Below are 15,891 nucleotides of genomic sequence, written 5' to 3'. Positions count from 1 at the left end.
AAGGTGTATAAACAATGTCACTTTATTGAAAACAAGTTGTTCTTTTGAAAGGCGTGATGCCTTTTCACACGTGCCCGTCCATGAGAAGGCTCCACATTGGCCCAAGAGAACACAACGCGATGACGTCAACAGGTCCTCCATGCCATGTGGATGTCTTGCAAATTTCCTCACTTCTTAAAAACGGGAGCGAGTGAGGCTGAACGTGCTAGGACCTAATTAGACATCTCGGCATTTTTTCTTTAGCATGGTGAGTTCAAATTTCCATGGCTTGGAACTCACAATAAAGGTACACAAAAGCATCTAAGAGGGACAAAAAAAAAAATAGTTAGCTTGTCCAGGGATGGGGAGCAGAAAAATAAAAGCCAAGCTTTTATTTGCAGGTCCGAGGACTTGGCTCCAGGAGGGCTAAGAGGCTGTCCCAGTCAGCCACAGCAGCCACCGTCCCTGGAGCACCTGGAATCTGCCGGCAGAAGAGCCAGCCTCACCCAGCATGACCGGTCCTCAGCAGTGCACCTGCTGTTATCTTGGCCACCATGGATGGGCATGACGTCATCTGCTCCAGCAGAGTGAGGATCTTCCTGTCTGCAGCTCTGCCTTCTTCCTCACCTGACGTCCACACAGCCCATGGAGAGCCTGAGCTACAAGGCAGGCTCAGCGGCTCCTGCCCCGAGGAGGTTAACAGTGCAGGGATGTGCATGCCAGAATGAAACTGGGAGACCAGGGAGGGGACACATAGATCCAGTACCGCAATCCTGCAGAATCAGTGGAGTTTCAGGCTCACCGCTGGGGCTGCACACACTTGCTTCCCCCTCTCCGCCCACAAATCATACATGAGAGAGATGCAAGGACACCCCCCTGATATCAGTGGGAGCAGTAAGAGCAGGTGGAAGTGCGTCCGACACACACAGATGTAGGGGCAGTCCGAGGGACAGAGCAGGACAGCCCCAGGCAACCCTGATGGGTCACTGAGAAACAGAGCCCAGGCTTCTTTGGGGGCACCCAGGAGGGGGTCACCATGGCGGTGGCAGGAAGGGAGAACATGTGCTTTGGACTCATCAGTGGGTCACCTGACTCACTGCGTAACTTTTGCACCTGCTGAGGTAGGCAGAATACAGGAAGCAGAGGAAATGCGGCCCCAATTACTGGATGTGTATTAAAACTCTATAAGCTGGCCGGCGCCGCGGCTCACTAGGCTAATCCTCCACCTTGTGGCACCGGCACACCGGGTTCTAGTCCTGGTCAGGGCGCCGGATTCTGTCCCGGTTGCCCCTCTTCCAGGCCAGCTCTCTGCTATGGCCCGGGAGTGCAGAGGAGGATGGCCCAAGTCCTTGGGCCCTGCACCCACATGGGAGACCAGGATAAACACCTGGCTTCTGCCTTCGGTTCAGCGCGGTGCGCCGGTCGCAGTGCGCTGGCCACAGCGGCCACTGGAGGGTGAACCAACAGCAAAAAGGAAGAACTTTCTGTCTCTCTCTCTCACTATCCACTCTGACTGTCAAAAAAAAAAAAAAAAAAAAACTAACAACAACAACAAAAAAAACTACTATAAGCTGGGGCAGGCATTGTGCCCAGTGGGTTAAGCCTCCACTTACAACATTGGCATCCCAAACCAGAGGGACTGTTTGAGACCTGGCTGCTCCACTTCTGATCCAGCTCCCTACTAATGCACCTGGGAAATCAGCAGAATGGTGACCCAACTGCTTGGTCCCCTGCCACTCATGTGGGAGACCTGGATGGAGTTCCAGGCTCCTGGCTTTGGCCTGGCCCAGCTCCAGCCTTTTCAGCCATTTGGGATATAAACCAGCAAATGGAAGCTTTCTCTCTCTCTCTCGCTCTCTCTGCCTCTACCTTCAAACAAGTAAATAAATCCTTTTTTTTTTTTAAATGACTTAGGCCAGTGCCACGGCTCAATAGGCCAATCCTCCACCTGCAGCGCCGGCATACCGGGTTCTAGTCCCGGTCAGAGTGCCGGATTCTGTCCTGGTTGCTCCTCTTCCTGTCCAGCTCTCTGCTGTGGCCCGGGAGTGCAGTGGAGGATGGCCCAAGTGCTTGGGCCCTGCACCCACATGGGAGACCAGGAGAGGCACCTGGCTCCTCACTTCAGATCAGCACAGTGCACCGGCCACAGCGTGCGGGCCGCAGCAGCCATTAGGCGGGGTGAACCAACGGAAAAAGGAAGACCTTTCTGTCTCTCACTGTCCACTCTGCCTGTCCCCCCCAAAAAATGACTTAATAAATTAATAGTTTATCTACCATGAATTCACTTTCTAGTTCACTTTCTAGATGTAGTTTGACATCGTCGTGGTGGCCATTATTCATTAAAGTATGAAGATGTTTTTATTAAAATATACCCGTGAAATATATCTGAAGACTGTGCCAGCCTAGGTACACACTGAACAGGTGAAAGCTGGATTGGAATGACATCTATGAGAATACTGCTAAGCCAACTTCGAAAGCGTGAAACAGTAAGTTCTGGCAAAATACACAAAGTGATCATCAGTTGCTTAAAACGAAAGGGGAGAGGAGGAAAACCTGTATCAACCTAGGTAATTGTAGAGTGCAATTATCTTGACATCCACACCAACAATCCCGTGGGTAACTCCTGGGGAGGGGCGGGGTTGAAGCCACATCAACGATGTGCCATGGCTTTCATCACTTACAGTTTGGATGAGATTGAAGTTTTAGAAAACATTGCATGTAAATCCCCAATGGCCCTGGTGTTCAACTATGAGGTCAGAAAGGGAATTCCTGACCTAGGCTGGCCCCTTTGTGACCAACAGCCCCACCTGCGACTGCCCAGGACAAGCAGGAAAGTTAGCACAGGATCCACTGTTGGGCAGGTACGGCCACCAGGGAGGGAGTCTTAGGGGGTCCTAAGGCTCGGTGGGCCTTGATCACTGCACCCAGACAACTGAGACTAGCGAGCCCAGAGCAGAGTGACAAAGGTGCCTGGCCGGCCCCCTGCTATTTCAGGTGAGGCACCGTGTCTGTAAGTAAAGCACCCATCTAGAACATTCTCTCCCCTGCCCACCCCAAAGGGGACTGAACAGCAGACCACAGCCCAGAGAGAAGAATGCTGAGAAATGATGAATTGGTTTTTGTTAGGCTGTGTATGTGTGCATGCATGCATGTGTGTGCATGTGTGTGCATGTGCACATGCATGTGTGCACATGTATGCATGTGTGTGTCTCTGTGTGTGCACATGCATATGTGCGTGCGTGTGTGAGTGTATGCATGTGTGTGTGCATTTGTGTTTGTGATTACGCATGTGTGTGAGTGTGTGCATGTGTGTGGTTGTATGTGTGTATGCGTGTGTGTACGATTGTGTGTAGCATGTGTGTGCATATGTGAGTGTGCACATGCATGTGTGTGCACTCGTGTATGCAAGTGTGCATGTGTGTGAGTGCGTGCGTGTGTGTATGCACATGTGTGAATGTGTGCAGGGGTTTGTGCTGCTGGGGTGGAGGAGGTTGGTATCAGCAATAGATAATCAAAATCGTGCTCTGGAATTTGGTTGTCCACAGTCCTGAGCGCAGGACTGAAAGCAGAATTGGCCTGACCAGTGTCCTCTGCTCCAGGTCCTCTTGCTCTCTTGTCTCAGCCACATACCTTTTGCATTTTGGGATCTTGTTGAAATAAGCAGTTTTCATTGTCCCCCGAAATTTTCTTGCACATGGTTCGGGCAATTTTGACTTCAAGAAGGTAGTCCAAGCTATCCGTGATCTGGCAAGGAGCAGTTTCACAGTTAGACATCCTGGGAGAATACTGAGTGTGGACGACCATCCTTGGGAGACAGGAGAATCCTGCCTGGGGCAAAGAAGATCCCTCTCCCTCCCCCTCTTGCCAGACACTTGGGATAATTTGGGGTGGGCGTGAGGGATTTGTACCTTGGTGTTTCTGTCTTAGTCTTTCTTCCATTGTAGTATGTCATTTTAAAGTAATGGCAACTGTCCCCAAGATAACGCAAGAAAACCATTCCCCAAAGCATGTTTTCCTGGAACAACCTCTCCTTCTCTGTGTAACTCTGACTTCCAAATAAATAAATCTTTAAATATATTTTAAATATATATAATATAAATATAATTTATATAAATATAAATATATATAATGCAGAAGAGTATACAAAGCATGTCAGGAATATAAAATACAGCTTTAAAAATTTCAGGAATACATACTCACATAAGTTCACAGAAAATATCTGGAAGGACTGAGAAAACTACTTTTTGGCTGCCCTTAGAAATGAGAAGCCAGTTTTAAAATGCAAGAAATTTTTGCTGCACGCAGTATAGCAAATAAAGCAGTGCCTGCAATGCCAGCATCCCAATATGGGTGCTGCTTCGAATCCCAGCTGCTCCACTTCCACTCCAGCTCCCTGCTAATGTGCCTGGAAAAAGCAGCAGAGGACGGCCCAAGTGCTTAGACCCCTGAACCTACATAGGAGACCCGGATGAAGCTCCTGGCTTGGAGCTTTAGGGAGTGAAGTGCTCGCTTGCTCTCTCTCTCTCTCTCTCCACCCCTCTGTAAGTCTGCCTTTCAAATGCATAAGTAAATATTTAAGAAAGAAGAGTTTTAAAAGATATTTATTTTTCAAAGGCAATGAGACAGAGAGAGAGAGAGAGAGAGAGAGAGTCTTCCATCAGCTTTTTTACTCCACAAGTGCATGAAACAACTGGGACCAAGCCAGACAGAAGCCAACATCCTGGAACTAAGTCCAGGTCTCAGGCAAGGATCCGGCTCATCTCCTCTCTTCTGAGCTGGATCAGAAGTGGAACAGCCAGGACTCGAACCAGCGCCCAAATGGGATGCCGGCACTGCAGGTGGCTGTTTAACCCATTAGACCACAAAGCCAGCCCCCAAAACAAAGTCTTCTAACCCAGACATCAGCTACTAAAAACAGGCACTGCACACCTGAGCCCCCTGTGGTAGTCAGCGTCCACCAGGTTTTGATTCAGCCACCATGGGTGACACATCCCCTGGCCGCGGGTATCCTTTGTCCAAGAAAGACAAAAATCGGCAGCAGGCCCACAGAGAGTCAGAGGGAGCCAAGGTCGCAGAGAGCGAGGTGAGGTGGCCGAGGCCTGCACCCCAGCCTCAAAGGGGACACAGCCTCTGAATGAAGGTGAGAAGACAGGACGCCTGGTGATCTGGGGACATGGACGGGGAACTTAGGTAAAGGAAGGGAAGATGGCAGACAGGGGATGAGCCGGTGAGGAGGAGGAGAAGCAGGAGAATGAGCACTATGCTGCTGTCACCATCGGTGCCACCACAAGCTGAGCCCCGTGTCGCCCTCCTCGCCTCTGTGACTCCAGCCCCACTGACCTAATCCCAGACCCTCCGTATGCTGCGCTGAGACCCTTCTCAGGCTCCTGCCCAGCCACAGTGCAATCACCTCGCCTGGACAAGCCAGCACCCCAATTGGCTCCCTGGTCCTGCCAGGATCCTTGCTAAATCCTTGCCAAGTTTTTCCTATTTAAATCCAAGAGACGACACAGGACCACACACTGTGTTCAGCTGTCACGGTTCTGTCGCCTGCTTTAACGGGGACCCGGTTCTCAGCACGTTCGTTCCCTGTCTTTCCGTGACGTTGGTCTTCCTAAGCAGTCTTATATAAAACGTCCTCTACCACATGCAGGGCAGATATTCTGGGAGATGACTGCTCAGCCGTGTGCTGGGTGAGAACGACTGGGTGCCGACAGACCATGGACAGGATGGTGCTTCCCTAGGATTCTGTCACTTGGTGACACTGGACCCATCTCCGTCTGTGTACAGACACTCTGTGATGTCAGCGTAAGGGTGACGTTGCTGAGTAGCACGTTTTGCAGAACATAGAGCTGACCAGGGGCAGATGCTGTGGCCCAGAGGGTTAAGTCGCCGCCTGCAATGCCTGTACCCCATATGAGCGCCAGTGCAAGGGCCAGCTGCTCCACTTCTGATCCAGCTCCCTTCGAATGCTCCAAGAAAGCAGCAGAAGATGACTCAAGTACTTAGACCCCTGTCACCCACGTGGGACACCTGGAGGAAGCTCCTGGTTCCTGGCTTCTGCCTGGTCTGGCTCTGACCATTGTGGCCATTTAGGGAGTAAGCCAGCAAGATATCTCTGTGTGTGTGTGTGTGTGTGTGTGTAGATAACCAAATCAAATAAGTAAATAATTTTTAATCTTTTTTTAAAGATTTTTTTTTTCAAAGAGCTAGAGAGAGAGAGAGAGAGAACGGTCTTCCATCCGCTGGTTCACCCCGCATCTGGCCAAAACGACTAGGACTGGGCCAGGCCAAAGCCAGGAGCCAGAAACTTCCAATCCAGCTCCCTGCTAATGCACCTGGGAAAGCAGTGGGAGATGGCAGCCACCCACGTGACAGATCAGAATGAAGCTCCTGGCTCCTGGCTTTGTTGCAGTCATTTGAGAAGTGAATCAGCAGATGGAAGATTCTCTCTCTCTCTCTCTCTCTCTCTCTGACTTTCAAATAAATAAAACAAACCTTTTTAAAAAGGGAAAAAATAAAAAATAAAAATAGATTGCTTCTTAAATGCCCCAGGTTTTGATGACCCCTTAGAGTAACTCATCACTGAGTTCTGCCTGTGTGTATATGAATTGCACGTGCAAATGACCTTGGTTTTTGTTTTAAGAAAATGAATGCAGTCTGGCTAACAGCCACTCTCAGCACTTTTCCACCCCTTGTCCCAGAGCCATCCGTCAACAACGGGTCGGGTCGGGTCCTGTCCTGACTTAGGGTGGGGGATGGGAACGCAAAGAGCAGAGTGGACACGAACCTGCTCCTGGGACTTGAGAACTTCCGTGACCTTGAAGATGTACTTGTCGTTGTTGGCCTTGTTATACTCTTGCATGGCGAACCACAGGGCCTGCTGCACGTACACGTAGCTCTGGGAGATGTCTTGGAATTCCCTCACCACCTTCGGGGAGCCCCAGGCTTGGACACTTCGGGACACGAGGGCCACCATCACCACCAGCAGCAGCAGGGTGTGGTGGAGTCTGGCCATGCTCCCTCAGCCAAGGGGGTGCAGGCCAAGTTCCTTCCCTGGGGCTGGGGCTGGGGCTGGCTGTGAGCTGGGCACCCAGCCTCTTCGCACTGTTGCTGGTTAAAGGAAGGAGCCATGTTAACACTGCAATATGATAAGAAATACAGTATTTTTTCACGTTAACAGAGCACAGAAGCCCTTAGAACTTCCTGGGCGCCAGCAATCCCCTTCCAGCCACCCCTGAGTCTGTGCTGATGAGGTGATTCTGATGGGCTGGCCCCATGCTAGCCATGATGGGTGCTGGCTGCCAGTTGCCATAGGAACCAGCGGTGTCAGGAGAGACCAGAACACTGAGTCCCACCCTGAACCTCTAGGGAGGAACGTGGGGTGGAGGTCACGCCTGCACCATGGAGCCTCGCGAAAACCCCAAACAACCGGGTACAGAGAGCTTCTGGGCTGCTGAAGGCACAGATGCTAGGGGGTGGTGCAGCCGCAGGGGTACAAGCTTCGTGCACCCCCGTCCTTCCTCTGTGAACCCTATATTTCTCCATGTACCCCATCCTTCCTCCGTGTACCCCACATTTCCTCCCATGTACCCCATCTTTATTTATGTACCCCACATTGCCCCGTGTACCTCGTCTTTCCCCTCGTACCCCCGTCTTTCCTATGCACATCTCTCCATCTGGCTGTTCCTCTGCATCCCCTAGGCTGCCCCTTGTAATACACTGGTGCTAGCAAGCAAAGTGCTTCTCTGCAGGTTGTGAGGTGTGGTAGGAAAGCAGAGCGGCTGAGGAGGGGGTGGGGGAAGTGTGAGCAGCTGGGGAACCCAGCACCTGCTTGGTGTCTGGAGCGAGCAGAAGTCCCGTGGGACTAAGCACCTCATCAGCAGGGTCTGGGGAGTCGGTGTCAGAATTTAATGGGGGGCTGGCACTGTGGTGTAGCAGGTAAAGCCACCGCCTGCAGTGCCGGCATCCCATATGGGGGCCGATTCAAGTCCCGGCTGCTCTACTTCCAATCCAGCTCTCTGCTGTAGCCTGGGAAAGCAGTAGAAGATGGCCCAAGTGCTTGGGCCCCTGCACCCACGTGGGAGACCTGGAAGAAGCTCCTAGCTCCTGACTTAACCATCAGCCCAGTTCCAGCCACTGCTGCCATTTGGGGAGTGAACCAGTGGATGGAAGACCTCTCTCTCTCTCTCTCTCTCTCTGCCTCTCCTCTTTCTGTGTAACTCTTTCAAAGAAACAAATAAATCTTTAAAAAAAAAAAAAAAAGTGGGCCGGCGCCGCGGCTCACTAGGCTAATCCTCCGCCTAGGTTCTAGTCCCGGTCGGGGCGCCGGATTCTGTCTCTGTTGCCCCTCTTCCAGGCCAGCTCTCTGCTGTGGCCAGGGAGTGCAGTGGAGGATGGCCCAGGTGCTTGGGCCCTGCACCCCATGGGAGACCAGGAAAAGCACCTGGCTCCTGGCTCCTGCCATCGGATCAGCACAGTGCGCCGGCCGCAGCGCGCCGGCCGCGGCAGCCATTGGAGGGTGAACCAACGGCAAAGGAAGACCTTTCTCTCTCTCTCTCTCTCTCACTGTCCACTCTGCCTGTCAAAAAATTAAAAAAAAAAAAAGTGAGGCTGTGGAGAAAACAGGGCCTGGAGTCGCTGATTTCCCCAAAGCCTTTCCAGGGTCTGGGGGAGAATCATCCTCAGGTCTCTGTGCAGGTCTCAAAACTGCTGAGTTTACCCTCTCCCCAATCAGCTACAAAGTAACAACTTTTAGGATGGAGGTACTCCCTGCTGCTGTTTCCTGTGTAATCATTGCCATCCTCCACGGGCCCCACAGAGTGAGCACCTCCTTTAGGAAGAGGGGGATTAAGGACTCCTAAAACGGCCAAGCAGGGCCTGGCCCTGTGGCTCAAGCAGGTTACGCTGCTGCTGGTGAGGACAACATCTCATATATGAGCACCAGTTCGCGTCCTGGCTGCTCCACTTCTGATCCTCCAATTCCCTGCCAATGCACCTGGGAAAGCAGCTGAAGATGGCCCAAGTGCTTGGGCTCATGCCACCCACGGGGGAGTCCCAGATAGAATTCCAGACTCCTGGTTTCAGCCTGTCCATCACTGGCCATTGTAGCCATTTGGGAAAATGAACCAGCAGATGAAAGATATCTCTCTCTCTCTCTTTCTCTCTCTCTCTCTCTTACCCATCCTGAAAGGAGCCAAGAGCCACCATAAAAAAATGGGGCTCCTGAGACAAACCGTTCCAGAGACGGCCTTGGGAAATGGGGAGTAAACCGGTTCACAGAGAAAGCAGTCAGCTACTAACCAGAGATACACAGAACACCTGCCTTGTAGATAAGCCCCTTCCCTACGCTTGCTCAAGGTTAACAAAGAAAGCTGCAAGGCACGTAGCAACCTATTCCTCTCTCCTAGAAACCCCCTCCCCTAATGTATCCCTTTGACCTAGTACTTTTCCACCGACATTACCACTTTTAGACTGCCATATAAGGCCCGCTACTGAAAATTATCCAATGAACTTACGCCAGCCTATAATATGTTAATTTTGTGGTTTTGCCCTTTAAAAGCTGTGTGAGATAGCTGCTCGGGGCTCCTCTCGCTTGCTGCTTGCAGCAGTAGGGGGCCCATTTGTACAAATGAAATAAAATTACCTCCTGTTCTATTGCATCGTCTGGTCCAGAGTCTGTGTTTCTGGGGTCGTCACAAGAGGACACCGCTTTTGGGGTCCTACATTTGGGGGCTCGTCCGGGATTTGGGGGACCCCAGACTCCCACACTCCATCGGCCAGACGGAGGTAAGTTTGCTTACTTGTGTATCATTGTAATTGTGGTTTGTACTGTTTGTCCTTGTCTGCCAGGACGACGTGGAATCCGTCCTGGGGCGCCTGTACAGGCTCAGTACTGACTGGACCGAAGGGGGAGACAGACGTGTCCTGAGGCCCCTGGTCCAACCCTGGAGGACGCTCCAGTGGTGGTCTGGGAAGGAGGGAAAGAGGGCGTTTCCCTTCTTCCAGGGGAGAGCCTGGCCAAACGGCCGCTCCCTTCTGAAATTTTGGTTTTGGTTTTGTCTCGGTCTGTTGCTGCGCGGCTTGTGATTTCAGACGTGTCCTGAGACCCCTGGTTCAACCCTGGAGAACACTCCAGTGGTGGTCTGGGAAGGAGGGGAAGAGGGAATTTCCTTTCTTCCAGGGGAGAGCCTGGCCAGACTGCCACTCCCTTCTGATAGTTTCGGTTTTGTCTCGGTCTGTTGCCACGCGGCTTGTGATTTGTGTTCTGTGTGTCACTGTTTTTGTTATCCTTTATCTCTTACTGTCTCCCCCATCTGTTTTTATTGTTGTGTTTGATTGCTAGATGTATACTTGTATGAAAAATGTGTATTGTATTCTTATAATGTGTTAATTATGTCTACCTCTCAATGCAACTCTAGGGCCAAATGTAAGGACAAATTTTTGGGCTGGAGAGGCTTGTACCTAGATTTGGCTCTGGTAACCAAGAAACTTTGCTGCCGAATGACCTTCTCCTGCTCCTTGGGAGCCTGGCCAGCTCCCGGGGAGGAGGATAAAGGAATGTTTTCTGATAAACAGGTGGGCATGCTTCATGTCTCGGCTCTCTGGCCAAGACCCGAGATGGGACGCACTGCTTGCCTAACATCTTGGCAATGAGCCACCCTTGTCCTTGGGGGCTTTTAGGGGGAGACGGAGCAAGCCTCTGTTGCTGCTGTTTCGTTTCGGGGGGAACACGCAGTCAAGCTGAATGTTAAATGTGCCCGTGATGATTACTAATAATGTTTAATCCTCAGTATGGATCCTTCTCCGGAGCTGTGTGAAGATTGCCTAGTGATGCCCACAGTACTGTAAATTCTACAAAACATAAGTACAACGTGGACATGATCAATTGGCTACTGTGATTGAGGTGTTCTGTGACAGTCCCTTTAATGAGAAATTAACAAAATGGATTAATAACAGGACATTCAGGACCTGACGCTCTGCTTGGTATGTCATTACAAAAATCATCAAGGAGGGCTATGCCTGATAAATGAGGGTGCTATAAATGTGGGCAACAGGGACATGTACAAAAATTGTCCAGAAGTCAAAAATCAAAATAAGGCTCTTCCTGGGATTTGCTTCCAGTGCTAAAGGGGAAGGCATTGGGCCAATAAATGTCACTCCAAAACTGATAAAGAAGGTAATTCATTAAAAAACAGAGTTCAGGAAACTGGAAGCGGGGCCAGCCTCAGGCCCTCCCTACAGGGATCAGTGGACCATCTTGCTATAGTATCATTAAAGCAATGGAGCCATGTTTATTGCAACATTCTGTTAATCTATGCTCCTTTACCATCTTTCCTGTAAATAATTTTAGTGTGCACTACAAGGCTTGCAGCGTATTTCTTGCAGATTAAAAGTAACTAAGTCTGTGCACAGCAGACAGCTAAAAAGTAATTTACTGTCACAAATTGGCGTAGTTGGCAGGATCTGCAAGTATGCAAAGCAATGCCTTTCTTTAAAAGAAAAACTGAAGTTGCATGTGTAACCTGTGATGTTCCTGGCTGAAAAGACCTTCAGTTCGCCTCTTTGGTGAAGGAATGGGCTCTCTGCTCAGAATCGAGTGAGAATTGGGATGGCAAGTTACAGAGTGCACAGCCTCCACAAGTTATTGAGGTTTTGCTATCAGTGCCGGTGGAAAAGGGGGATAAACTATAGGCTTTGGGGAGGTGAGAATGGATTTTGTTATCTGCATACTGATGCATGTGTAAGCAATTGGAAAAATAAGTACAGGATAAATATAAATTAAAAAAAAAAATGCTGCCCTTTGGAGTCAAACTGCTAGGTAGTGGTAAAAAAATTATATCAAGCTCCTGTACTGCTGCCAGGGCCAACTAAGGTTATTCAGTGTAAACAATACAGAATTCCAGGTGGATATGAAAAAAAAAATCAAAAACAGTAAAAAATTATCTTAGTGCTGGAGTAATGATTCCCATAATCACTAAAAAGAATTATCTAATTTGGCATGTTAAGAAATCAGATAAAACCTGAAAAATGACTGTGGATTACAGGGAATTAAACAAAGTTACTCTCCCATTGACTGCTACAGTCCCAAATACATCATTTTGATGTAAAAGGTCACAAACATAAAAGCATATTCTTAATAAAAAAAAATTAAAAGAAAAAAATATTTTTAAATAAAAAAAGACATAATTTATAAAAATTGTTTATCTTAATGGCTGGTTTATACTGGAATGAAAAAAAGGGGGGGAGAGAAGAGAAAGGTTTGAGCAAGTTACAGAAGGTGTAAAAAAGTCGCAAAATATTATAAAAAGAAGAAATCTTTGGTTATTTTCTTTGACATAAAATCAAAATCTGATCCTCTGTTAAAGCAATGAGTTAAAGTAATCTATTATGTTCTCTTGATGTCTCTGTTAAATTCTAACTGCTTAAAAACAGCTGTAAAAAGAGCAATGGTGAAATGGAGGGATCCTATCACCAATCAATGGAATGGACCTGATCCAGTACTGGTATGGGACAAGGGCTCCTAAGGGATGGGTTTTTCCATGTAACCAACATGCCTTTCTGCAATTGCTCCCTGGGCTGTGTGGCCCTGATGCTAACATCTGTATTTACAGCAGCGGATAGAGCACGTCAGTGGTGTGCTTTACCTGAAGACTACAATAACAACGTCATCCTAATAGGAGAGGACACTGCCCTTGCCATGGCTGCATCAGTAGTAAGTGTTCCTGGACTGGCTTTTGGAAATAATCGTGGACTATAAAGGCTTACATGTTTGGTGACCAAAGCAATCAATCTTACTGCTACTGTGCTATCCAATATAGCCAAAGAATTGGATCAAGTTCACTCAGGAGTGCTTTTAAGCCATGCAGCTAACAATTACTTGCTGTTAAAAAGATCATTTAATTGTAAACCTGTACCTGGGGGATATTGCTTTAACATTACTAACAATGTGCCATATATAGAGTCTGTTATTGATAAACTTAAGAGTAAAATGCAACATATGTTTATTACTAACCCACTATTCATTTGAAGGGTTTCAATGGATTCATTGGTTATTAATGTTGGCTGGACTGCTACTGCTTTTCCTACTTTGTATGGGATGTATTCTGTGTGTTCTGCATTTTATGCTGACTTCGCTACAGTATGAATGGACTGAGATTCATCATTTAAAACTTCGTACCAAGCCTCCTTTGCAATCAAAATAATTGATATTTGGCTGTATGTTTCATCTCTCACCTAATGTTGGGCTGGAATGGTACTCAGAGACGGGTAAGACGCTCAGCATCCTGTACCAACCTAAGACAGGGCTCTAGGCCAAGCTGCCAGAGTTACCGATGACGGGTAAGGACAGAGATGACTGAGGGCAACCTAAGACAGAGGCCATTCTCAATTTAATAAAAAAAAAATATATAAAAACCCATGGCTGGCCATGGGCCCACATGCTAAGGCCTGGCTTGCTGATCATTGGCATTAGTCCTCACGCAACAGTATCAAGCCCTGGCCACCAGTGACCGTATTAAAACCCCTCATTAATGGCACACAATTTTAAGATTAAAATTAGTTCAAAGAGAAAATGGGGGAATGAAAGGAGCCAAGAGCCACCATAAAAAAATGGGGCTCCTGAGACAAACCGTTCCAGAGACGGCCTTGGGAAATGGGGAGTAAACCGGTTCACAGAGAAAGCAGTCAGCTACTAACCAGAGATACACAGAACACCTGCCTTGTAGATAAGCCCCTTCCCTACGCTTGCTCAAGGTTAACAAAGAAAGCTGCAAGGCACGTAGCAACCTATTCCTCTCTCCTAGAAACCCCCTCCCCTAATGTATCCCTTTGACCTAGTACTTTTCCACCGACATTACCACTTTTAGACTGCCATATAAGGCCCGCTACTGAAAATTATCCAATGAACTTACGCCAGCCTATAATATGTTAATTTTGTGGTTTTGCCCTTTAAAAGCTGTGTGAGATAGCTGCTCGGGGCTCCTCTCGCTTGCTGCTTGCAGCAGTAGGGGGCCCATTTGTACAAATGAAATAAAATTACCTCCTGTTCTATTGCATCGTCTGGTCCAGAGTCTGTGTTTCTGGGGTCGTCACAAGAGGACACCGCTTTTGGGGTCCTACAATCCTACATCATTCTGCTTTTCAAATAAATTAATAAATCGTTTATTTTATTTGACAGGCAGAGAAACAGAGTGAGGTAAAAGAGAGAGAGCAAGAGAGACAGAAAAGTCTTCCATCCACTGGTTTACTCCTCAGATAGCCACAATGGACAGAGATGAGCCAATCCAAGGCCAGGAGCCAGGAGCTTCCTCTGAGTCTCCCATATGGATGCAGGGACCCAAGTACCTGGGCCATCTTCTACTGCTTTCCCAGGCCATAGCAGAGAGCTGGATCGGAAGTGGAGCAGCTGGGACTCGAACCGGCGTCCATATGGGATGCCAGAGCTGCAGGCTGGGGTTTTACCTGCCATGCCACAGCACCAACCCCAAATAAATAAATAAATCTTTTGAAAAGAAGTCGTGCAAATGCCCACAGCTACTTGGTCAAAGCACCCATCTCTTAACTTGCTGCCTGTCCTAGTCCTGCCTTTCAACCTGCCTCATTTGGAGATGAGAAATCAGGCACCAAACCAGCTAAGATGTGCTAAGTGCAGAGAGTTGAGTGAATCAGCAAACAGCTGGAGAGACACAGGCAGGAGTCCCAGAGAAAGAGGAAGTAGAAAATGGTGCCTATCTAAGTTGAAGATAAAACATGATGACAAAAAGGGGGCGGGGAGAGATTCCTGATCATCACTGGGTATTAAATCCAAACTCATGTAGCCAGAATATCTCCAAGGTCTCAGTTCAGCCACCCTCTGATGTCACCATTCTGATGTCACCCATGTAACCTCCCCAACAAACACACATCAGCTTCCTAGCTGGGTAGGCTTCTCCCCGGAAACCCTAGCCTGTATACGCATGTCCACTAAACACATGTGGGGTACAGAGCCATGGGCTCCGTGTAACGCCACCATGGGGGAGGGAGCTGACGTAGCAGAGAGGCGAGAGATGCAGCCCCCGAGTGCAGGAAACGTGGTCTTTCCACCACCAGCAGCATGTGTCCTGTGTCTTAAGTATGCTAATCTGCTCTGTGCCATTGCCTCCCTTCTCACCCCATGCATTACACTGATTTGATAAAGCTGGAATCTGAGCAGCTACGTCTGGGTTGGTGGCCTGTTGTTCCACGATGCTATGGTTTGGATGTGGTTTGTGCCGCCAAAGGGCCATGGGTTAGAGTCTTGAGCCCCCAGTGCAGCTGCTTCTGGAGGTGGTAGACCCTTAAGAGGCAGGGTTAGTGGGAGGGCATCAGAGCAGTAGTCCTCACGTGACCCCAGTTGGTGGCCCCAAGAGTGTGTTGTTAGAGAAGAGCAAGACTCCCCAGCTCTCAGGCTCTCTCCTGCACCCATTCCTGCCGTGATGCCAACAGCCATGATGCAAGATCCAAGAAGTCCCCCAGAAGAGGCTCGCTCTCTCTCAAGGGGGCTGTCCCATCTCAGAGCCTCCAAAACCCCGAGCCCAATAAGCCTCTTGTCTCAGATTGCCCAGACACATGTGTTTTGCTATAGCAGTGGGCGAGAGAGACAAACACGCATGATCCCTGGACGCCTGTACCCTGGGCACACACGACACAGCCAACCACAGACTCACCTCAGGACCAAGCTTCTGGCTACGCTCCTGGCTGCTGGGTCTTGAGCCGATTGTTCCGACCCACAGGTGGAATCTTCTCTCTTGTGAGCACTTAGGCTGCCTGGGCCCCCCCCTGCCTGGCTGCTCTGTCCTCAGCACGCTCAGGAGTCCCCAGCATGCATCACGCCAGGAGTTCATGGGGCCTGTGAGCTCAAGAGCCTACCTGCTCGCTGGCTTTGTCCTCTGG

General features: G+C 49.2%; 1 protein-coding gene across 3 annotated transcripts; it reads right to left on the bottom strand.

Annotated features, from left to right (window-relative positions):
- Positions 1–15,891, bottom strand: LOC100350897 (cystatin-13). Of its 3 annotated transcripts, none has more exons than XM_051845307.2 (4): positions 15,868–15,891; positions 6,770–7,092; positions 3,610–3,723; positions 1–300 (listed from the first exon to the last, which is right to left on the bottom strand). In XM_051845307.2, the coding sequence occupies exons 2-4, from the start codon at positions 6,995–6,997 to the stop codon at positions 217–219; spliced, it is 426 nt and encodes a 141-aa protein (XP_051701267.1). In that variant the 5' UTR covers positions 6,998–7,092; positions 15,868–15,891; the 3' UTR covers positions 1–216. The 3 variants fall into 3 exon arrangements, with proteins under 3 accessions (XP_051701267.1, XP_008254544.1, XP_002710980.1); XM_008256322.3 differs by lacking the exon at positions 15,868–15,891 and adding an exon at positions 15,666–15,861; XM_002710934.4 differs by lacking the exon at positions 15,868–15,891 and adding an exon at positions 15,666–15,861 and having other exon boundaries at positions 6,770–7,086.

The sequence above is a fragment of the Oryctolagus cuniculus genome, chromosome 11, assembly GCF_964237555.1.
Source record: "Oryctolagus cuniculus chromosome 11, mOryCun1.1, whole genome shotgun sequence".
Classification (NCBI taxonomy): Eukaryota; Metazoa; Chordata; class Mammalia; order Lagomorpha; family Leporidae; genus Oryctolagus; species Oryctolagus cuniculus.
This window is presented reverse-complemented; position numbering and strand designations above follow the sequence as displayed.